Source organism: Peromyscus leucopus, chromosome 14 (assembly GCF_004664715.2).
Source record: "Peromyscus leucopus breed LL Stock chromosome 14, UCI_PerLeu_2.1, whole genome shotgun sequence".
Taxonomy (NCBI): Eukaryota; Metazoa; Chordata; class Mammalia; order Rodentia; family Cricetidae; genus Peromyscus; species Peromyscus leucopus.
In genome coordinates this window covers 88942712-88967885 of record NC_051075.1, presented here as the reverse complement: position 1 = coordinate 88967885, position 25174 = coordinate 88942712, and the positions used below count along the sequence as shown (strand labels likewise).

Genomic DNA, 25174 nt, shown 5'->3' with positions numbered 1-25174 from the left:
GAGTAAACCCTAGATGTAGAGGAATCTTCATTACTCCATAATGTTTCCTTTTAACTTTCATAAAGAATTCTGCCTATAATACCAGGCAGCACTTCTTCATATCTATTGTTCCTTGTACAGAGGTAAAGTTACTCATTTCCTCCCAGTCCTGAGTACTTGTTTATACTCCTTCCAAAACAGGATTTGCTCTCACTCAAGCAAGAGTGAGTTCTGTATCCTTTTACCCATGATACATTTTCTGTGCTTAGTTCAACCTCTTTAGCTACAAATTTTAATTTTTTCCCAAATCTGAATTACATACATAAACCCTAATCACATGAGTATTTTTTACTTTTAGAAAAAAATAAAACTGTTTCCAGGCAGTTGTGGTGGGTACTTTTAATCCCAGTACTTTGGAGGAAGAGGCAGGTGGATCTCTGTGAGTTTGAGGCCAGCCTGGTCTACAGAGCTAGTTCCAGGACAGCCAGGGCTACACAGAGAAACCCTGTCTCAAAAAAAAAAAACAAAAAAAACAAAAAAGAAAAACAAATGTATTATATAGGTATGTCTTAGTAAAGAAATTCAAAATTATAAATTCTTGAGAAAGGAAATACTATGAAAAGATAATGTACCTTCAAAAGTCAGATGGGTATGATGATTTATGCCTGATACCCAGCATTGGGGAGGCTTAAGGGAGGAAGACCACCATGAGCTGGAGGCTCATGAGACTCTGCCTTAGAAAAACCAAACTAAGCCAAAGTCAAGGCCACATACAAGGTAGAAATGCCTGTGCCAAAAACAAGGGGATTGGATGTATGACAATTTGATGTTTAAAGATTTGTAGCTGGAAGAGAATTTCTTATTACTAGTACTTCAGGGAGGTTATAGCTTTGTGAAAAATGAGAAAAATAGATTTCATTAAATGGAGAGAAATCAGGACAGGCAGAAACAAACCCTTCATGTAAAAATTCACATGGGCATGATTTTATCCCTGTCTTTTTCCTGTCAAGTTCTCGTTATCAGCCAAACACAGATGGAACTAAAATTGACCTGATGCGCCTTGGTACAAGTGGTTTTTGCAGTAAACTGACAAGAGGTAATTGTGCCTGGTTTGCAGTGCTGTGTGTAACATCTCTAAAACGGATGCTGTGACCTGTGTCTACATGGCTGCCCCTTAGAGCAGCAGGACTCCCATTCCTGGATGGCCTACACAAGATACTCTGAGGAAGTGGAGAGGCTTCCAAAGCTAGGTGTGCTGCAGGAAGGAGGAGGAAGTTTCTGTTATAACATCAGCAGGAAGGAGCAGGTGGCTGTGCCACAGGAAAGTAGTAAAATCTAAAATTAAGGTTTTGAAAGGATTTAGCTCTGTATATTGTAGTGGATGCTACTGATGATAATATAGGAGCCATACATTTTGTGGAGCCAGTTTTTAACTTGAGTTCAAAACCAACAGGGCTTATTTTAGGCTTTTATCCATTTTTTCCCCAGTGCAACAGATTCCTAGTATTTGACAGAGCCCTAAGACATCCTAGTTCCTAATTTTGGAATATCCTAAAATCTTGATTATCAGAGCTTTAGGAAATCCCAGGTCTTTTAGGCTAAATCATCCAAAACTAGAATTTGAGTTTGTTTTGGGAATATGTCCCAATGACCTTTTAAAAATAATGTCAAAAGCAGTTTTCTACCTCTTTCAAAAAACAGCTGTGTTGTTTTGTTGTCATGGTTTACAGTAAATTTGAGTTTTGTTAGTAGGAATGATATTAAAATTTTAAAATGGACACAAACACTTTTTTTTTAAAAAATAAAATGCAATTAAGAGTTTACCTTGTTTGCTGAGATGAGCAAGAAAAAAAAGATAAAGGTTCTCTTTCTGTATTACTGTTTACTTATTTGCATTTAGATGAAGAGTTCCCTTGACAAAGGACTGTTGAGGGGTGTAGTTCAGCAGTAGACAGCTTCATTACAAGTCCCTGGGTTCGGTTCCCAATACCATATACAAAAAGTAGAGAATTTCCCAGCCTGGAGAGATCACTCAGAGTCCGCGCTGCTCTTTCCAGGCATGGTGCCTCATTACTGTGATCCAAGCTCTTGGAGACCGAGGCAGAAGCAATGAGAGTATTTTGTGTTCTTGCGGAGGGTCTGGATTTGGTTCCCAGCCCCCCATAGTGGTTTACAAGCACCTCAAACTCCAATTCCAAAGAATATAACACCCTTTTCAGTTCTTCTCTGGCACCAGGCACACATGTGTTGCATGTACACATAAAATAAAAATAAATGAATTTTTTTTTTAAAGTAGAGAATTTTTAGCAACTGCAAACAGGTTGTTTTAATTTAAAAGACTAAAATAGAATGTGGGAGGCAGAAGTAGTGGCATACCACCTGTAATCCCAGCATTTAGGAAGTAGAGGCAAGAGGGCCAGGAGCTGAAGGTGAGTCTTGGCTACATGGTGAGTGTGAGGCCAATCTGGACTACATAGCCCTTGTCTCAAAAAAAAAAAAAAAAAAAAAAGCCAGGTGGTGGCGGTGGCAGCGGCAGTGGTGGCAGCGGCAGCGGTGGCGCATGCCTTTAATCCTAGCACTCGGGAGGCAGAGGCAAGTGGACCTCTGTGAGTTTGAGGCCAGCTTGGGCTACAGAGTAAGTTCCAGGAAAGGTGCCAAAGCTATACAGAGAAACCCTGTCTTGAAAAACTATAATCAATAAATAAATAAATAACAATTTTGATGGCTCATATCTATAATTTCAGCTCTTAGGAAGTTAAGGCAAAGGGATCAACATGAGTTGGAGTTCAGCCTGGGCTAAACAGTGAGTTATAAACTAGCCAGGGCTACATAGCAAAATCTTGTCTCAAATTAAAAACCTAAACATATATGCACCAAACATGGAGGTATTCAGTTTTATAAAGGAAACACTGTTTGATATAAAACCACAGACTGACCACAACCTAGTGATAATAGTGAGTGATTTCTACTCTCACCAATATACTGAGAACAGAACAACTAAGCCAGGAAACTCGAGTCAAATTGATATCATAAATCAAATGAGCCTAACAGATATCTACTGAATATTCCACCTAAACAGTAAAGAATACATATTCTTCTCAGCAGCTCATGGAATTTTCTCCAAAATCAATCACATATTAGAACAAAGCAAACCTAAACAAATATAGGAAAATTGAAATAACTTTCCAAAAGGAAAGATTATATCACCTAGTGTCTGCATCAAAAACATGAGAGATCTCAAATTAATAATTTAAGGACACACTTGAAAGCCTTGGAAAAACAAGAACAAATAATTCCCAAAAGAGTAGTCAGGAAGAGATAATCAAAATCAGGGCTGAAATTAATAAAAGAGAAATGAAGAAAAATAATACAAAGAATCAATAAAATGATGATTGTTCCTTGGAAAAGATTAACAAGCTTAACAAACCTTCATCCAAATTAAGTAAAGAGAGCACAAATCCAAATTAATAAAATTAGATATAGAAAGGGAGATATGACAACAGACACTGGGGAAATTCAGAGAATCATAAGGACATTCTAATTTAAAATGTTTGTATTCCACAAAACTGGAAAAAATCACTTAAAATGAATTTCTAGATATATATGGTCTACCAAAGCTATATCAAGATGAAGTTAATAATGTAAATAGACCTGTAACCTCCAATGAGATAGAAACAGTAATTAGCCCCCCCCCCCCAATGAAAAAAAAAAGCTTAAGACCAGATGGATTCAGGACAGAATTCTACCAGACCTTGAAAGAAGAAATAATATCAATACTCCTCAAATTACTTAGTATAATAGAAAATGAAGGAACATTTCTAAATTCTTTTTACAAAGCCAACATTACCCTTTTACTAACATTAGGGACAAAGACGTAACAAAAAAGAAAATTATAGGTCAGAATCTCTGATAGATATTGTTGTAAAAATTCTCAATGTAATGCTTGTAAACCCAATTCAAGAACACATCAAAAAGATTATCCACTATGTTCAAGTTCACTTGGTTCAAGTTCACTAGAGAAGCAGGGATGTTTCGACTGAACCATAGCCATAACCTTCCTATAACATAGCAATTTCTTGTTGATTGAAATGAAAAGAACATTAGAGTCTTGTGGATATAGTACTTATAAGACAGAAGAAACAACTAGAAAATATAAACAAAAGATACATCTTTCCATATTAAGTCTAAAGGTTAGAATCATGTCATTAGTCTTTAAATTTTTATTTTATGTATATAATGTTTTGCCTGCATGTGTGTAGGTGCACCACATCCTTGCCTGGTACCTACAGAAGCTAAAGGGCATCAGATCCTCTGGGACTGGAGTTAGAAACAGTTGTGTGCTACCGTGTGGGTGCTGGGACTCAAACCTGGTTCCTCTGGAAGAGCAGCCAGTGTTCTTAACCACTGAGCCATCTCTCCAGCCCCCAGTGTTTTAATTTTTTAAATTTGTTGGTTAGCATATAACATGACAAGCTTCCTTATGGCATTTTCATGCATAATTATCTTAGGTTGAGCCCCTGCTCCTCTGACACATACCCACTCCTCCCTCCCATCTTCCTCTTCCTGACACTTATACCTTTCATCCCCAACATTCCCCTTTTTACTTTCATAAGCTCATCTCTTCCTCTGGGGATGGTAGTGCTTCTCAGAGAGACTGAATGGGCTCCTCTGACACCCAAGCCCTCCAACCGACTGCATTTGCTCCGTCCTTCATTTGTTGTTCTGTTTAAATGTTTTACCGAGAGACAAAAAGGTCTGCTTTAGCCCTCACCTGCCCACTTCTCACAGTCTGTAGCATTGCGTTAGCAAGTTGACAGTCTAGTGTGAGAGATGGACAGTAGATACAGGCTGAGGAATAGACATTGTAGACCACTTCCCCTTAGATACAGACATGAAATCACACAGGGCAGGGCCTGGTAAGCACTCATTGATATCATTGATATTGCCGCTTTTACTACAGGTAACCTTGTATTTACTTTTTCACAGAATATATCCTTTCAACTGAACATTCTGTATTTATTATTAACCTTGTATTTCTAAATAAAACACCAGAAAATGGATGGCATAGTAAGTTTTTTTATAATGTCAAGAAGGGTGAACTATTCACAGTTGATCAGAATGTAGAAAATAAATGACTGTGGGGTGCTCAGCCCTAAATGGGACATCTGTGTTTGCACTCTTCCCCAAATGCTCAAGAATATCACAAGAGGGGCAGAAAGATTATAAGAGCAGAGAATGGGGAGGGCGGCTGCAGTCACGAACTCTCAGCAGCTGTGGTTGCCTGCATGAGACCAGTACAGGGTCCGAGCAAGTCGGAATCCCAGCCAGGGCGGTGGAGGAGTTGATGAAGCCCTGCTGAGAGCTCTCTGTAGCTGATGGCTGCAGAGGGATGGAGACTCAGTTTCCTTCAGGGCTGTGGCTCCTGGTATATTGTCCATGAACATATGGGCAGCTCTGTTCAAATTCAGTCTGTTCGAAAAAAGGACATTTGAGATTTTTTTTTGTAGTGTAACTTTGCTTTTTTGAGTACAGCACCATACCCAAGAATTAGTCACTAAACAATTCATAAAGTTATCACCTGTGGAGCACTTTAGAAAGTTACTCTAAAATACCCAGTGGAAATCAATCCAACCAGTATCCATGATCATTCATTTCATAAAGCTGTAAGTTGAAGAGGAGATAAGTCTGGAGCAATATAAAATGTACTAAAAATGTTAACCCAAATTCTAATAATATCCTCATTGCTGACATAAATTCTGATACTCTCTTCCTTTTGTTTGGGACAGTAAGGACACATTTTCTTTGGTCAAGCATCAAGCATGCTGACTCTAGCTACGGTCCTATTGTTTTATCCCTGATATTACTCTTTCTCTTAACATTCTGCACTATTTCCACATCTTTCTCTTCATTATGGTTTTGATATACTAATCCTAACAGAGTTTGCACAAGGGGCAAATGTTAATCTTATATGAAATAAAGTTATTGAGTGTTTAATATATATACATAATGTGAATGCTTGCTCTTCTAACTACACTTGTTTTTTGTTTTGTTTTGTTTTGTTTTTCCTTAAAAGGGAAATTTATAGAAGCATGTTACTTTCTACTAAATTAAAAAGCAGACATATGCCATCAAAATTTTAAGGTTATGTATAATATTAAGTAGAAAGTTACATTCTCAGTATTTGGTTGAAGATATTTTACAAGCTAGATAAAACCATCAAAACTAGTGCTGGACTAGAGATGTTACTCAGTTGGAAGAGTATCTGCCTAACATGAACAAAGTCTTGTGCGCATGCCTGTAATCCTAGCACTCTACAGGTAGAGGCAGGAGGATCAGTTCAAGGTCATCCTCAGCTACATAGCAAGTTCAGGGGGAACCTGGACTTCATAAGACGTCTTTAAAACAAACAAACAAACAAACATAACCCCCAAACAATAACAACAAATAATTGGGGTCTGAGGAGGTAGCTCATGGATAGAGTGTGAATCAGACTTTAGGTCCTGAGTACCTACATTAAAAGCTGGGTTGGTGGCTTGCCTGTAATCCTAGTGCCTCGGAGGCAGAGACAGGATCCCTAGGGCAAGCTGGGTAGCTAGACAAGCTGAATTATCAGCTTTGGGTTCTGTGAGAAACCGTACCTCAGTAAATAAAGTGGACAGTTGTCAAGGAAGACACCTGACATTAACCTCTGGCCGTCATGTACAGTACAACTGCACATGTGTACTTGTACACATATACACATCCACATTATATTCAAGAAAGCTCCCATTTTTTCTTCTGGTTTCTGAAAATGGCATTCAAATTGAGTGAGTAAAGGCAGGCATGTTGACACATGCCTATAACCTCTGTACTTGGGAAGTAGAAGCAGGAGGATAAGAAGTTTAAAGACATCCTCAGCTTCATAAGGAGCTCATGGCTAGCCTGGAGTATGTGAGATGCTATCTTAAAATGAAATCAATCAGTAGAATGGGTAATACTAGGACCTGCTAATAAGCAGTCCCATTTGACCTCTGTTGTTATAGGATAAGGTGATAGAACTGTCTAGTTCTAAAGAGACCTTTTATACCAAACCAGCATTGCCAGGGAAATTTTCCTTTGTCTTAATGATTTCATTTACAAGACAGTCTTCTGAATTTTTGATGGCTAATGACAGGATGGTGCATGAAAATCTCACCACTGCTGCATCAGTCCTGCTACTCCTGAAATTCATTTCTATGAAATGACCAGGCTAAGAAAAACTGTTGGCATCTACCTGTGCAGTTGGGGTCCAAGCAGACAGTTATGCTGCCTACAAGGGAAGAATTTGTTTTCATATTAAAAGAATCAGTTAAAACTAAGATATGTTCTAGTCCTTCTCCCTCTGAGTAAGCTTTGTAAATGACATACAGTACCCTTCTAAAATCTTGTTTTCTCTCTTGCTTCTTAGTCAATTGGAAATGCTAAAACAACCAGGAATGATAATAGCAGCCGGTTTGGGAAATATATTGAAATTGGTTTTGATAAGAGATATCGAATCATTGGTGCCAATATGAGAACTTATCTTTTAGAGAAATCCAGAGTGGTATTCCAGGTAAGCTGGATGTGCACACACATTCAAATACTTGTGTTGGATTTTTGGATTACTATATAGATTACTGTTATGTGAAGTTTTCCTGGGGAGATGGAAACAAGCAGCCCACAGAGGGCACCAATAACTATTTTATTGAAGTCCAATTTGATGGACTAGTGAGTTTTTAGGCTTATTTACATAGCATGGTTGACCCCAAAGCAGCTGTATTACTATGAAGTCCCATCCCATCATGAATGACAACCTCATAGAAGCAGCATCATAGAGCCTTCCTTTCAGATAATCTTCCATTTTTTCTATATTTTAGCATCTCCCAAGATCATTTGCACTGGGGGAGGACAGAGCAGAAAGTAATTGCTGCAATCCCAGCTGAAGCTCCTGGGACCCCACCTAAACCTTTTCTATTAGTGTATATCACAGCTTCATCACCATTACTTAGGACCTAGCTGCATCTTTGGGGTTCTGCTCAATTCGTTTCCATGGCTACAAGAGCTAACATAATCTCCTTTCCAAGATGATGGTCATTTTATGCCCTAGGAAAAAGCTACACTGCAGCAGTTATAGAGCCCTTGCTTGCTAGTGTGATGTACCTCATTTCTCAGTACTCTTGAGCATATTCTCACAGTATTGCTATGAACCACCCTTGGGTAGGAACATAAAATGGTTACTGCCACAGGTAGAGGCTACTGTTTCAAACTAATAGTTCTTGAGAGTGGGCACTGATTTCGGTTTATTGTTTCATATTTTACTAACTTTTTAAGTTACTGTGCAAAATAATGGAACTTATTTATTAACATACAAATAAAATCACATTTCAGTACAAATAAAATACCACCATATGTCATTATGATATCTGTGTACATACATATAATTGTTCTTAGCTCCATACCACTTCTCTACCCTCTGCTGTCTTTCCTTTCTCTCGCTGGTTTGCTTTCTCTCCCCCACAATGTCCTCCTGCTTTCATTCTTACACATATGTGTATGCATATCTATCCAAATATATCTTAAAGCTAGATTTCTGCATGTGAAAGAAAACATGTTTTGTTTTCTCCACTCCATGACCTCTTGTTTACTCCCCCCCTTCTTTAGACATCATAACTCATCATAGTCTCTATTCCGCTTTCATGTTGCTTCGTGTGTGTGTGTGTGTGTGTGTGTGTGTGTGTGTGTTATGCATTTATTTATGTTTAAATCTATATTTTGCATGTAAAAGAAAATATGCACGATTTGTCTTTCTGAGTCTGGTGTAGTGGTTTTGATTTTTTGCTACAGATGCTTGTTGAAAAGCTTAGTTAATAGGAGACATTATTTAGTCTTGTCTTTAATATTTCCCAGTTGACAAAGAAAGCATTTTTTATTTTTTTATTTTTGGTTGTTTTTGATTTTTTGAGACAGGGTTTCTCTGTGTAGCTTTGTGCCTTTCCTGGAACTCACTTGGTAGCCCAGGCTGGCCTTGAACTCACAGAGATCCACCTGGCTCTGCCTCCCGAGTGCTGGGATTAAAGGCATGTGCCACCACTGCCTGGCAGAAAGCATTTTTTAATCTTAGGATATAAAATTTTTTTTGAGTAGAATAGTGATGTTACCAGAGAAATTGAGAGAGGGAAGTCTCTTTGAGTTCTTAGTCTTATTCATAATTTAAAAATGAATTCAGGTGCTTGGGGATAATTTTACTAAAGTTTGGAAGTAAAACAACAATAGAGGAAAGCTCACAATCCCAGCAGTCACCAGGAAGAGGGAAAACAGAGAACAGTCAGGCCTTTTAAGCTAGGCTTGGAGGTCTGACAAGGCCTAGAATATAAGGAAAAACATGCTTAGGGGTGCTGAGTCTCATCTGAGTTCAGAGGTACCCAGTTCTAGGCTCTTGTACCCTAGAGCAAAGAATTGTCAAGGGACACATGGTTAGAAATAGAAACAGACAGCTCATTAAGAAAGGAAAAGTATCCAAAGAATGGAAGTGGGCTAATGAGCTAAGGAAAGAGCCCAACAAATACTGGGCCATGTGGCCCGGATCCATTACAGACTATTTACATAATACCGCTTCCAAGTTTGAATAGACAGGGCTTCTTGTGAGCATGCTCTTTAGAAGAAGACCAGTAAGGAAGGGCTTCCAGCCCTCTTTTGCAGACTGGCATTCCTCCTGTTAACCTGATGTTTCAGCCCAGACCCTGTTCTCCTGCCACAGATAAGAGCTAAAAAACAGTCCGCCATAACCCAGCTGTAAACTGCCATCACACCACAGTTGAACGTTCGTACAGAATTTTTGTTGGCACTTACATTGCTGTTCCTTTCTGATGGAAAGACATGCTGTACACTTGCAGCACTAGCAGGTGCACATCTACACGTTGTAGGCGGGCGCATTGGGGACTGTAGATTATCATCAGAAAACAGCAGTATGTGGCTCCTGGTGACCCACTGCACGCCTCATCCTAAGACCCAGAGTTTCAATGGCCCATGTGCTGGATGCCACATCATTAAAATTCAGGCAGGATCCAATCTTCTGTTGCCAAAGTCTGTTGTGGCTTTGAAATTATCTCATATACATCAAGAGGCATGAGTTGGGGGAGCCAAGAACCTTGACTTTGGGATTGTACCTGATTAAATATTTAATTTTAAATTATAACACTTGATATGTATAAACTTAAAATGTAGTATTTGAGATGTATAGTAAGGCAATAACCACTCTCCTTTTAAGTTACAAACAACAGTACTGTTCCACACATTAATACTTATATAAGATTTTAAAAATAGTCAATAGTGAGAAGAAAGAATGAGTGAAATGTAGATAGGTTAAGAACACGCAGAAATACGTAAGAACACGGGGCTAGAGAAATGGCTCATAGGTTAAGAGAGGACCTGGGTTCAAATCTCAGTACCTATATGGTCTCTAACAACTGTCTATAACTCCAGTCCCAGGGAACTCAACACCTTTTCTGGCCTCTACATGCACAGCACACATGTGGTTCACAGACAGACATGCAAGTGAAACACCTATATACATAAAATAAAATTAATCTTAAAAAAAAAAAAAAAAGAAATTTGTAGGACTGTGAGCAAAGGTAACACAGGTAGGAAGTTGACCTTAGTATGTAGACCAGTGGCTAAGACTGCCTAATGAAGAATTTGGTGAAGCTTAATCTTTATCTTATCTATAGGTGTGGTAGTAAGTCTAGCAGTTCCCCAGTCTTCAGGAGTATAGAACACTGAGAATGTTTGTTATATCGAATGAATCATAGTCAAAATAAGTATGCTAGGTATTTAGCCATTCTGTACAAAGATGACCACAGTGTTTCTGCAGACCCACTTGCTTTTCTAGTTTCTGTGTGCTGAACCACCTGATCTCCTACCTAATCATGCTTGTGATCACTGGTATGTTTGTTCAGTGTCCTGTGTCCCTGCAGTAGTCATTGACCCCTTTAGGCTTCAGAACCCCCCAGTTAACGTTATTAATACCAATCTTTATTCACACGAATATACTCCAAAATCTAAGAATCTGTTGATTGGATTTTAGTATTCAGCTTCATATGCACAGTAACTTTTGCAACTATACTCTAGATGTGTGTGGAAAAAAAGACTAAGGAAATACTAAAAATTGACCTTACATTATAAATTATTTTTTTTATTTTATCAAATTATTGTTAATAGGAAAATATATATGTTACATAATGCAAAGTATATAATATATATTTATATAGAGAGAGAATATAGTGCATTTGTATATTTATTACAGTTATATAAGAGATCATTATCTCTAAATATGGCAAAGATAAGATTATTCTCACTTAGTCAAAGTATTAGGAATACCATGAATCTAGAAGTTATTAGTAGAAAATAATGGTGAGCCTTGAAAAAAATCATTTCAGCTTCCCCAGAATCACTGGTGCCTAGTGATTGTGGCCATCTCTCAAGCCGTTCACTAATTCAGAAAGCGTTACTAAGCCAGGCACAGTGGTACAGGCCTCTCAGGAGGCTGAATCAGAAGACTCACAAGTTCAAGGCCTGTCTGATCTACAAAGCAGTTCAGAGCCAGACAGGATGTCTAGTGAGAATCTCTCAAAGTTAAACTGGACTTGAGGTACAGTGCAGTGGTAGGGAACACTTGCATGGCATGTCTGAGGCCTTGAGTTTAGTCTATAATGCCCCAAACCCTAAAACCTTGCTAGCTGGTATTTCATACTGAACATGACTAACACATTTATACTTACTTATTTTTTATTTTTCAAGAGGAAGAGCCTCACTGTTTGCCCAGCCTGACTTCAAGTTTTAAGTCTCAAGCTCTCCTCCTACTTTGTATATATAGTATAAATCATAAGGTTTAATTATTTAAATCAGTATTAGAAAATGTGGGATTTTACTGAGATAGTTAAATATTAAGATTATATGTTGTAGTAGGTTTTCCTGGATTTTATATTAAAATGTCACAATTGAAAGCTCTTCTTACTTCAAAGGCAGAAGAGGAGAGAAACTACCATATCTTCTACCAGCTCTGTGCTTCAGCAAAGCTACCTGAGTTTAAAATGCTGCGATTAGGTATGGAAATGACACTATATTTATTGTATTGGTGTTCTTTTCTGTTAAATTTTGAGTTCTCAAGCTTGTCAAAAAATACCTTACTTCACACTAAAATACTTAATGAAAATAGTGTTTCCTGAAGGTCTGCAGCTGGCTTTAGAACATCCCACGGGTGGGGTGAGTGGCCATGTCAGGGACAGGATGCCCTGTGGCAGTCGGCTAAGGCAGGTGAGGAGTGGATGGACTCGGCGTTCGAGCCCCTCTGCTTTTGTACATGTTTAAAAACGGCTGTGATGGAAGAGTTTGAGGAAACATATTCTAGCATTTTGTTTGGAATTAAACCCAAAGAAAGTATAATTTATTTTGCCAATTCACATAAAATCTGCAAACATTTTTTAGCTTTGGATCTTACATTAGGATGATTTTAACCTGGGCAGACTCCACACCTTGCGTCCCAGCGTGCTGTCACGGCCTCTAATCCAGCGTGTTTGTAAGGGTGCAAGTCCAAGCTTCTCCTCATGGACTAAAAACCTTTACCTCCTTCACTGCAGGAAACGCAGATAGTTTTCATTACACAAAGCAAGGAGGCAGCCCTATGATCGAAGGAGTGGATGATGCGAAGGAGATGGCGCACACCAGGCAGGCCTGCACTCTGCTGGGTAATGTCCTTTCGTTCCTGAACTCTATAGGTGCTGGTCATTGACTGAGTAGCCTTTGTCTGGAATATTGGTTTGGCTTTGTGTTAACTGGTAAACAGTGCTGGGAGAGTTCACATGTGTGGAACATGCGCAGACAAATGGGCGTGAGGTTTCTTAGGATGGTTCCAGGATTAGATAGTGGTAACAGTTGCTCGACCTTGTAAATTTACTGAGGATTATTGAATTGCACTTTGAGAGCGTATTTCAGCACAAGGAGAGGTAAGATTAGCTTTCAGCTCAAATTTTTACAAAAATCTAGGGTTTGAAACAAGTGGGTTTGTTTTTTTTTTTTTTTTTTTATATATAAACTGTGGGTTTTGTTGGTTGGTTGGTTGGGGGCTTGCTTGTTTGGGTTATTTTGTTTTTATTTGTTGGTAATTTTTGGAGATAGGTTTTCACCATGTACCCCAGCCTGGTCTAGGACTTCTGATCCTTCTGCCTTGGCCTCTTGAGTACTGGGACGGAGGGCAATGTGTCACAATGCCCAGGGCAGGGTTTTGCTTTTGTTGTTTTTCCTATTATTTTCAGGATCTTTTGTAGCTAAGAAGCATAACTAAGTTGGCATGGTGACATAACACATGTATCTAGTGTTTTCTTTTTGTTGTTGTTGTTTGATAAAGGAGTTGTTAAATCGCTTATTGTTTGAGAATTTCGTGCACGTACACAGCATTATTCATGTTTTTGAAACAGATGCCACCGTTCTCTCTGTGATTTGAAAGTGTTAAGTCCACAGATGAATCAGTTCATATTTAGAGTTATACAACTTTTAAAGGTGTCCTTCCCCTCCCCCACCATCTTTTTATAAAACCTCAGAATAGAAGTAACTCAAATATTGTATTTTAGTATTTAGAGACATACCATCAAGCAAGAGAGCTTAGGTCCTGAACCACTGTAGGACTTGCTAAAAATGTAGACTTTCATACCACCTCACAAAGATATGGCCTGCCAGTGATCTATGAACATATTAAGAGAACACTGCTCTCCTTAAAGAATTTAAAAAGGCTAGTACAGTGCTGGGTGTGGTAGCATGTGCCTTTAATTCCAGCGCTCAAGAGGCAGAGAGGCAAGAGAATCTGTGAGTTCAAGGCCAGCCTGGTCTACAGAGTGAGTTTCAGGATATCTAGGGCTACACAGAGAAACCCTGTCTCAAAAAAGCCAAAAAGGAAAAAAGAAAGGAGCAAAGAGAGGGAGGGAGGGAGGGAGGGAGGGAGGAAGGAAGGAAGGAAGGAAGGAAGGAAGGAAGGAAGGAAGGAAGGAAGAAAGGAAGGACCATTATGTAATATAGGAGATAGCAAAACTATTCACCATAAGGTAAATTCTCAATTGCCTTATAGAAAAATGTTTTGAAAATAATTTTACTACTTTTACTTATAGAATTATGCTTAATATTCTGGAACTTATTTTCTTCACTGAGAAAATGAAACCAGATCTGTTAAAAGCCAGCCAACTTTCTAACCTCACCATATCTTTTAGGTCCTGTTCTATTCTGTGTTTGGACTTTCACTTATTAGCTTGGAATATAAAACCATCTAAATGTTTCTGATCTTGGGATCTCTTTGATTTCTAATTAATCTATACTTAGAGGTAATTCAATAATCCAACTTAAATCAGCCTTATTGGGCTGCAATATCTATTTGGGGTAGGGATAGATAGTAGCAATAATATTAATAAAATACCTATATATCTAGGATGTGACAATAATGACCACTTTTTAAATACCTAACGTGTCCCAGGTGTACTCTGTGTACTATCTCATTTAATGTTTCAAACACTCTTTGAAGAATTATCTCCTTATCTCAAATGAGAAAGCCAAAGCATAGATGGATGAAGTTACCTGTCTGTGGAGGTAGCAGGTTGGTAGCAGTGGAGGACATGAAACCAGATCAGGTACACTCTACAACCCACAATGCGAAACTGCCTAGTGTGTATTGTCAACAAAGATAAAAGTATTGTTATATGTGACTATGTATATAATATGCACATCTGGCAATTTTCAAGAATTAATACTAGACTTAAAATTTTCTCTTATAATTACTTTGTTGCTAGTCTGCCATAAATTGCTTGTTTATTTGCTATATTCCAGGAATTAGTGAATCTTACCAAATGGGAATTTTTAGAATACTTGCTGGCATCCTTCACTTAGGCAATGTTGGATTTGCATCTCGAGATTCAGACAGCTGCACAATACCTGTAAGTTCACAACAAGCTAATGTGAGGGTGGACTGTCTGCTAGCTTTGTTTTACTGCTGGGGATAGAGCCTAGGGCTCCACACATGTTAGGCAAGGACTGTGTTTGTGACATGTGGTTCTGGGGGTCAGATTTGCACTTTACCTACTGAGCCATCTCCCTAGGTTTAAGTTTTTCATTTATTTATTCATTATTTTACTCTGTATGTTTGTGCACATGCATAAGCACACAGGTACACAACAAACCTGTGTGTGTACAGAGGCCAGAAGGGGGCATTGGCTAGCTCAGAGCGAGAGTTACATGATTGGCTTGCTATTTGAATGCTGGGACCCAGACTCCAGTCCTGATAATTGTGTAGCAAGCACTTTTAACAGCTGATCTCTCTCTAGCCACAGTGTGTGTGTGTGTGTGTGTGTGTGTGTGTGTGTGTGTGTGTGTGTGTGTGTGTGTTGGCATGTATGTGACACACACATGTGGAATCCAAAGAACAACTTTTGGGAGTTGGTTCTCCCCTTTCCCCCCATTGAGACAAGGTCTCTCTTGTTGCTGCCTGCTCCTGGCACTCTAGGCTGGGAGCCTTTGGCCAGTTCTCCTGTCTTTGCTTTTCCATTCCATCATGGAGTGCTGGGATTGCAGATGATGGCCGCCCATCCAGCTTTTTCCCTGGTCATCAGACTGAATCATCTCCATAGCCCTACTATTTTTTTTTTTAAAAAGGAGAAAATGGTGGTTCTGATTTAAACCCTTAATTTCTTTTAAGGAAATATTAGCCTTTTTTTTTTTAAAGATAGAGTCTTGCCTGGTGGCCCAGGTTGGTCTTAAACTTGAGACAATCCCCTTGCCTCAGCCTGCTGAGTGCTGGGATTACAGGTCTGAATAATCATACCTAGCACCAGTTGTTTATTTTTTTCCAAAAGCAGCTTTATTGAGATACAATCTATTTACCAGCAGCAATGCATGGTTGTGAGTATGCTCATAGATATATGTAACCATCTCCACAGAGGGTTTAAAATACTTTCAGAACAAAGCCTGGACCCCTTGCCTATTCCCAACTTGTGCCCCCAACTCCTCGACTCAAACTATCATGCGTTGTTGCCTCTATAGAGTTACCTATTCTGGACACTGATGTAAATTGAGTATGTGGTCTTTCAAAGTCTATCCATGCTGTAGCACATATCACTCCTTAAAGATCAGTATTGTTGTCAGTCAAGACACTGATGTGTATCTGAAAAGATTACTGTCAGGGAAGGGCGGCTTGACAGGGAAGGGTCCAGGGGTGAGGGCATCAGGAAACTCAGATATATATATATATATATATATATATATTATTTTACAATACCATTCAGTTCTACATATCAGCCATGGGTTCCCCTATTCTCCCCCCTCCCACCCCTCCCCTTACCCCCAGCCTACCCCTCATTCCCACCTCCTCCAGGACAAGTCCTCCCCTGAGGACTGCGATCAACCTGGTAGACTCAGTCCAGGTAGGTCCAGTCCCTTCCTCCCAGACTGAGCCAAGTGTCCTTGCATAAGCTCCAGGTTTCAAACAGCCAACTCATGCAATGAGCACAGGACTTGGTCCCACTGCCTAGTTGCCTCCCAAACTGATCAAGCCAATCAACTGTCTCACCTATTCAGAGGGCCTGATCCAGCTGGGGGCCCCTCAACCTTTGGTTCATAGTTCATGTGTTTCCATTCATTTGGCTATTTTTTTCAATAATTGAGTAAAACTGAAATTTATTATAAGCCACAGTCGTCCTAGGGACCTCCATGCTATATATATAGCCTCTATGGTTCTATGGGTTGTGGTCTGATTGTTCTTTATTTTATATCTAGAATCCACCTATGAGTGAGTACATACCATGACTGTCTTTCTGGGTTTGGGTTACCTCACTCAGGAAACTCAGGTTTTAATGGCAATGCTGATATAAACTAGCCATGTGATTGTTGTCAAGGTGTTTGTTCTTTTGGATCCCATTTCCTCATTTTTCAATGAGAAATAAATGTATACCCTGCCCATTCCCCAAGAATGTTGTCAAATGTCATTTGATGCATATGAAGACAGGGGAAAATAAAACACACTGATGTGGATTAAACAAGACAAATATTTATCAAACATCCATTCAGATAAGGTTCACAGAAAACATGTAAGGTATTATTCAGGGATATGTTGATCATTAAAGAATTCTAATCCAAAAGTCCCTCAAGTGACATCAGACTGTCTAGTTCAAACCTTCGGTGGCCTGAGGATAAAGGCCAGCCATGGTCTTTGTAGCTTCGTTTTACGTATTTTCTGCTTTACTTAGCTTCAGCCCCTCCTCTTGCTAGTTTCCCTCCTATTACAGAATTGTTTTTCTCCTCATGTTCCCCACAACTTAGACAACGTTCCTCTTCTTCTTGGCCAAGAAATACCTGCTGTTCTTTCATATTCTAATCTATGGTCTCAGGTAATGTCTCCTGCCTTGTTGGACAGAGTGGACGCCCCATGTGGACTCTCAGCCCAGTGTCTGCCTCTTTGCAGTGTTTCACATTTCAAGAAGCAGTCAGTAATATCTACTTCCTCTGAAGACTGCAAGCACTTGGTGGGAAGGGGCTGTCTTCGTTACTTTTCTGTTGCTGTGATAAGACACCATGAACAAGGCAACTGTAGAAGAAGTCATTTATTTGAGGCTTACAGTTTCAGAGAGAGTCCATGACTGTCACAGCAAGGAACATGGCGGCAGGCAGACAGGCATGGCACTAAGGCTGTAGCTGAGAGCTCACATCTTGACCCACAAGGTAGAGACAGACGCACTGGGAGTGGCATGGGCTTTTGAAACCTCAAAACCTGCTCCCAGTGATACACCTCCTTCAAGAAGGCCACATCTCCTAATCCTTCCCAAACAGTCCCAGCAACTGGTGTCCAAGTACTGAATGAAATACATGAGCTACTGGGGGCCATTCTCATTCAGACCATCACAGGGCCATGCCTGTCCTTGTTTACTGGTATGGATTTGTTGACTAGCTGACAGATTTCTGACTGAGTGGTTAAATATGTCCTAAGAGAGATACAGACAAATCTATGAAGCACCAAGAAAGTTACTTTGTTTCAAATGAGCCCTACAAGAGATTGCAAAATGACATTCAGATGCTGGGTTATGGGTGCTTCTGATTATCTCACTGATGAGGTGTGAGTGATGTTGATGTCCATATGACTTCCTTTTGCAGAACTTACTCTTTAACTGATCTGGCCATAGGCAATAACACGTTCTCTTTTGGCAGCCCAAGCACGAGCCACTTATCATCTTCTGTGACCTCATGGGTGTGGATTATGAAGAGATGTGTCACTGGCTCTGCCACCGAAAGCTGGCTACTGCCACAGAGACATACATCAAGCCCATCTCTAAGCTGCAGGCCACAAATGCCCGAGATGCTCTAGCAAAGCACATTTATGCCAAACTCTTTAACTGGATTGTAGACCATGTCAATCAGGCTCTCCATTCTGCTGTCAAGCAGCATTCTTTCATTGGCGTGCTGGATATTTACGGGTAAGTGCCTTTGGCTTCCTGCCCTACCCTGCTGGAAAACAGTTGTTTGTTGGGAGTGTTTTTTGTAACTTGGAGCACTGTTTAATTTTGTTTTCTAGTGGAGAAGAAAGGAAATCCTACTTATGACCAATTAGGAGTGTCTTTGATGATAGAGATATAATGATGCTTTTAAAAATTAAATACTGCTTAAACAAAACTTAGCTCAACTCCAGATCCTACTTACTAAGGCAATAGGTAGATTAATTGGTTTCAGACTCTCACATGATAAAGGATTGAATTTCTAAAAAGTATAATTTCTAGTTGCCTTATCTGGTTACTGGCAGCTAATTTTCCACTCTCTGGTTCGGTGTTTCAGAAGAGCCTATAACATTACTATTTCTACTCCCTTCTCTGTGTGTAATGTTGATAGTAAACATTGAGAGGAACTGTGGCCTTTGAACCTCAAAAACCCAAAAACCCCAACTGCACATCTGTAGGCAGTGCAGGGAAGCTTTGTTTCAGCTGATGCTCATCATGTTCTGTCTTTCCAACAAACCTTTATCTGATACATAAATAAAATGTGATAGTGTTAAGGAACTTCCCATTTTTTTCTTCCAAGTATGCATATTTTAAATATTTTTAAAAGCTATTTATTCTTTTTCTTTTCTTCCTACCTTACTTTTCTGGTGTTACAGATTTGAAACATTTGAGATAAATAGTTTTGAACAGTTCTGCATAAATTATGCAAATGAAAAACTACAGCAACAGTTCAACATGGTAAGAGTTTTCTTTCTTGAATAAAATTGTGCTTATAAACGTTTGAATTTTTAGTCTTTGTTAGAAGCGTGGTCTGTGAAATAAACTCCTGAACTATAATTATCATGTGGGTTTAGAATAGTGAAGCCACCAGGGAACTGAGCATTACAAATTGATGGATCATTAAAAAGTTTGTCAGTTATCCCTTATCGAGGATGATGAACATTTGCAACAGAGCATTTGAATGAGAGAGGCAAGATGTAGGGCAGGCGCTACCACCGAGTCCTTCTGCTTGCTGTTTGGAAGCCAGCAGTCTATGGAGTTGTAACCACCTTCACCACCATTTACTGGGTTAGCAAAATATCAGAATTTCCCAAATCCTTTTCAGTGGGTAAATTCTTCGCCGAGGCAATGGCACTGGGCATACTTTGGAAGTGGCCCATATTGGCTTTGAGCTATCCTCCTGCCTCTGCATTCTAAGTACTGATTACAGACTTGCCACCACCATACCACCCAGTTCAAACAAAGTTGTTGTTTTTTTTTTTTTGCCTGAAATGAATGATAAATTTCCTCAAAATAATCCATATATAAATTGTCATAATAGTGAAAAACAGTAAGATGTGCCAAAAAACATCTTTTTTATTTTCAGAGAGAACAAAAATTAGATAAAACTAGACATAGCATAGTTCATTTTTAGGTTTTGTTGTGTCCTTTAAAAAAGAGAAAAGTTTCAACTGTGATAGAATACTATGCTGTGTTTAAATGCTACTTGTTTTCAAACTTTATTTTCTGGGATATGAAAACTTTTTGCATATATATGTATTCAGCAATATGTATATATTGCTGAATAAAGACCATAAAATGGAGAAAACAAAGACAAAATAAAGTTTCAAACTGAGAAGTCAAAAAAAGTTGATAAGCATATTATTTTAAAATACATTCTCTTAAATAAATACTAAAAAAAGTAGCAAAGAAAATTAAAAATATTTGCATAGAGACAGATTGGGGTTATGTACGTTTGGGACTACAGTTTTTTTTTTTTTTTTTTTTTTTTTTTTTTTGGTTTTTTCGAGACAGGGTTTCTCTGTGTAGCTTTGCGCCTTTCCTGGCCTCGAACTCACAGAGATCCGCCTGCCTCTGCCTCCCGAGTGCTGGGATTAAAGGCGTTCGCCACCACCGCCCGGCAAGACTACAGTTTTAAGCTTTTAGGGTATTTGACATCAAATATTATAAATACTTTGATAAACAAAGCATCTTTGTTTAGCAAGTAAAGCTGTTTGATACAGTGAAATAATGTAGACATGAACTTTAAAACCTTAAGGTTTTCCATAGTAACAGGACCGGTTTTTCACCAGTTATGGACAGTTGTGAGCCACCTGTGAGTACTGGGAACCGAATCCAGGTCCTCTGCAAGAGCAACAAGTGCTCTTAAATGCTGAGCCATCTCTCTAGCCCCTCTGAACTTGTTAATTAGAATTATAAGGATTATATGGATGATCTTTTTGACCAAGGATTATTACTGTAAATGAACTAAGATGATATTTTTATAAGTATAAAATATAGTGGGAAGGTTCCAAGGGCAGAGAGAGGGAGAGGGAGAGGGAGAAGGAGAGAGAGAGAGAGAGAGAGAGAGAGAGAGAGAGAGAGAGAGAGAGAGATTGAGTTCTAAAACTTGGGGTTCTAGAAGATAGGTATTGTTAGTAGCCACAAAAAGCTACTTTTTCTAGAAAAAAAAAACAGCAATTAAGAGTGAGCCAAAGGATCCAGAAGAAATAAGAAATATTGAAAAGGCGGTAGTGGTCATTAGCATCCCTAGAGGCCATGTTGTCGGCCAGCTTGGCTGGAGCTGCAGGCCAAAGCGCAGGCAGTGGTTTGATTGCTCTGCCCCCCTGGACCGGCTTAGCATCTGTTCATACTCAGAACTTGATGGCAAGCTCTTCTCCAGGGAAGCCTGCCCGGACTAGATGAGGACCTTTGTTTTCTCCTTTGTCATATCATTAGCCTTTGTAATTTTATTCTTTGTGACTATTTGATGTATCCCAGTTCTCTCCCAGTTCACAAGTGTGGCATCCATGTCTGTGTTGTTGACCACACACAGTGGCGGCCATGGAGTATAGACTCAATACATAAGCTGATGAAAGAGTGAATGGAGATAAGAAGCAGGGGTGCGCATGGCGCCTGGAGCCTTTAGCAGAGGATCAGTGGGTTGGCAGTGCTTGTAGCTGCTTGCAGTATTCAATGTACATTCCAGAAACGTGAGACTCCTTGTCTGAGAAGAATAAACAAGGCAGATATACAAGGACAACGGTCATTTAATTCTAAGGCAACTGTACTTCTGAACACAGCAACTTGGAAAAATCAGTTTTTTACATTGAAATCACTGCCTAGCTGTTAAGTAATCTGGAAGGCATTCATTCTGCATAGCTGATCAGTGCCAATTGAGGCATTCTTGTGTCTCATGTTAAGAGTTCTGTATAATAAGTTCAGGGAAAAAACTTGACACAGTTTTGGAAATGTACACTTAAAAAAGTCACATGGACTGTTGCATTTATCTACTATTTACATCGTTTATAGGCCTGGTGTGGTGATGAATGTCTGTAAACCCAGAAGTTGGGAGGCTGAGGCAGAGTACAAATTCAAAGCTGGCTTGGGCTACATAGAGAGCCTCAGGCTAACCTGGTCTACACTGAGACCCTGTCCCAAACATAACAAAAATTAACAAAACACTTACATGCTTAGATATATTTGTTCATGATGAATACTTAGAGCTGAGGTTTTCTGTACATGATTTCAGCCACACTTCTCCATGCTGCTGTTGTTGCTGGAGGCCATGAACTGTCTCGTCATGTTGGTATCCTCGGTATTCCATAGACATGTGCTTCTTGATTACATTCTTCATGATATGGTCTGATAATGACTGCCATTCTCTCTCTGTTTCAGCATGTCTTCAAACTGGAACAGGAGGAATATATGAAGGAACAAATTCCATGGACACTCATAGATTTCTATGATAATCAGCCGTGTATCAATCTTATAGAATCTAAAATGGGCATTCTAGATTTGCTGGATGAGGAGTGTAAGGTGATTATGATTTTCTGGAGTACTCTAGCCTGTCAAGATAGATGCATCACAGCTACACAAGTGGGTGCAAGCAGAGACTCTGCCGTGTAAGAGACGTCACTGTGACAAGCCGGGTTCGCTCTTTCATTCTGAAGAGACACTAGACCCCAAGGGGTCCTTTTATTTTTTATCTTTAATGTTTTTCGTTCAGCAATAGGATATATTGAAAGAAATACAAGAAATTGCACAAAAACTATTTTGAATTATAGTTCTAAATAGCTGTAAGTTTTGAATATGGCTAGTTGTTCTTTGCTACTGACATAAATAATAGTCTTTAACATTTATAGATTCAGCATGTTAGAAAATCATTGGATCCTTCACTTTGTTACTGAAGGACCTCAGGCAAATCTATCTTTTTTCTTAATTTTCTTTCGGTTTATCTACAAGAAATCACAACCTACTATGTGTTGGCCCTCATAAGGTGCCATACTTAGTGTTTAAAATATATGTGGGACTGCTGAGATGGCTCAGTGGATAAAAATGCTTGCCATACAGATATGACAACCTGAGTTCCATTCTCAGATCCAACAGTGAAAGGGTATGACATGTACTTGCCCTCAAATACACACAATAACAATAAATTAAAAATTGTGTGTTTTACAAAAGAATGTATGTGATAGATAAGTACTCATCTGTACTTGAGATTAAAAATATGAAAGCAAAGCAAAAATGGTATCCTGAGGTTACTTTAAATTTGATACCTTTCTTTTGTTGAGACTAAATTAATATTTCATGTTACATTTGATGAAGGGTAAAAATTCATACAGATATTTTAGAGGAAAGCAGAATCATAAACATGCATGCCTTTTGACCTGGGAGTTTAACCTATAAGTATACTTGCAAATATATTGAAGGTATGTATGTACTTAAGAATAATATGACAGTTATCATAACAAAAAGTTAATAACATCCTAGACCATAAGTAAGAGGAGAAAATGCAAGGAGTATACATAAGTGTGTGTGTGTGTGTGTGTGTGTGTGTGTGTGTGTAAGTGTAATGAGCCCATTCAAGCACATATCTTAAAATAGGAAAAAATAATAAAGTTTCTAGAAATGGCAAGAGGAGACTATCAGTTCATACCTTTCTGGATTAAATTAATATTTCACTGTGAATAAATGTTACCTCTATTTAGCAAAAAATTAAAAGTATGCCTAATAGTTGTATTTCATCTTTATCTTATAAAGCCTTTATTGTGCTAAAAAATTAAATATTGATTTGATAACTCCTGGTATAGGCAAATGATAACTGAAATGTGCTGGGTCACCCCCAGGAAGGCCTCAACTATGCTCTTCATTAGTGGTTCATTTGTGCTGAAGAGAAGGAAGGATGAATTCTTAGTTGAACATAGGAACTCGTCTCTTGTTGCTGATGTACCAGAAGACCCTTAGTGCTCAGTCATCTCTCTTTTTTCCTCCCCAAGATGCCTAAAGGCACAGATGATACCTGGGCTCAAAAGCTGTACAACACACATTTAAACAAATGTGCCCTCTTTGAGAAGCCCCGTATGTCAAACAAAGCCTTCATCATCAAACATTTTGCTGACAAAGTAAGGAAACTTTTTGTCTTTTTCCTTTTTAACACTTTATATGAGTTATAATAAAAATCAGTATTCAAGTATTGTCTTTCTTTGCAATGCTTGCTTTCTTTAAGGTCATTTCAGGAAAAGCAGTCTTCAGTGCTGGTTTCTTGGTTTTGTCTTACTTTAACTTCAGTTGGATTATATATTAAATAAATACGGGTCAAAGTCTTTTGTCTAAAATGTGATCCACGAACTGAAAACCACAAGTGTTTTCATAACTCATTTAGCAGCGAATCCTGATCTCTTACTTGAACTAGCATGAGATATATTTATAATTTTTAAGCCCAATTAAGGTGGGTACTTATATGTTTAAGTATGGAAATATTAATGTTTATGTAATATATGGTATAGATGACTATTAAACTTTTCTGGTAGCATTTAAAATTATATATATACTGCATCTCTAAATGCATGAAAAATTATAAAATTCTAAAGATCTCACAGGCTTCAGAATAGAGACTGGATTTTTGTCACCTTCTGTAAAAGCATGGTATTATGTTTTTCACAAGTTCTATAGTTCACTTAGCAAGTCAGGGATCCGGTGACTAGTTTACATTTCAAAGAAGTTGAAGGATAGGCTGTGTTGTGAGATTTCTGGAGGCCTCTTTATGACCGGTCTTCTGGTTGTCTAGTTCTAGCTTGAAACCTCTGAAGAACTAAGGTGACCTAGGGAGTACAGGATGTAGAGCCCTTTGAGTGGCAAATGGCTGACATTGCGGGGTTTTAGAAGAAAAGGAATTAGTTCTCAAGTAGTCCCATTTTACCAAATTATACATTATTTGCCCATCTTCTCTCTGTCCATCATCAGCTCCTCACCTCTCCCCATATTCTCTCTACTTAATCTTTTTTTCAGAGTAGTGGTCCTCAACCTTCCTAATGCTGTGACCCTTTAATACAGTTTCTCATGCTGTGATGACCCCCAACCATAAAATTATTTTTGTTACTACTTCATAACTGTAATTTTGCTACTGTTATCAATTGTATTGTAAGTATCTCTTTTCCAACGGCCTCAGGTGACCCCTGTGGAAGGGTACTTTGACCCCCAAAGGGGTCCCGATGCACAGGAGTAACACTTCTGCTTGATGCAGATGCTGGACTAGCTTAGAAGATACGCTGGGTCAGCCTGGAAGGGGCTCTCTTTAACATGGGGGAGGGCAGCTTGCAAGCCTGCTTGCCCATGAATTGATTGGTCATTTTTGAAAGCAGTTTATCAGCAGTCACTGCCATACTTATCTAGGAAAGTGGTAATTGTAGACTTTTACTAGG

At 38.9% G+C, this 25174-nt stretch overlaps 1 protein-coding gene across 6 annotated transcripts in view; it reads left to right on the top strand.

Moving 5' to 3' along the window:
* The window catches only part of Myo5a (myosin VA), a 155787-nt gene that overhangs the window by 58220 nt on the left and 72393 nt on the right, over window positions 1-25174 (top strand). For all 6 annotated transcript variants that reach the window (XM_037210948.1, XM_037210949.1, XM_028865129.2 and 3 more), the window contains exons 6-13: window positions 7406-7549; window positions 11997-12078; window positions 12612-12719; window positions 14842-14948; window positions 18208-18473; window positions 19148-19229; window positions 22149-22289; window positions 23750-23875. In XM_037210948.1, coding sequence (XP_037066843.1) covers window positions 7406-7549; window positions 11997-12078; window positions 12612-12719; window positions 14842-14948; window positions 18208-18473; window positions 19148-19229; window positions 22149-22289; window positions 23750-23875 — 1056 coding nt within the window. The remainder of the gene's footprint in view (window positions 1-7405; window positions 7550-11996; window positions 12079-12611; window positions 12720-14841; window positions 14949-18207; window positions 18474-19147; window positions 19230-22148; window positions 22290-23749; window positions 23876-25174) is intronic.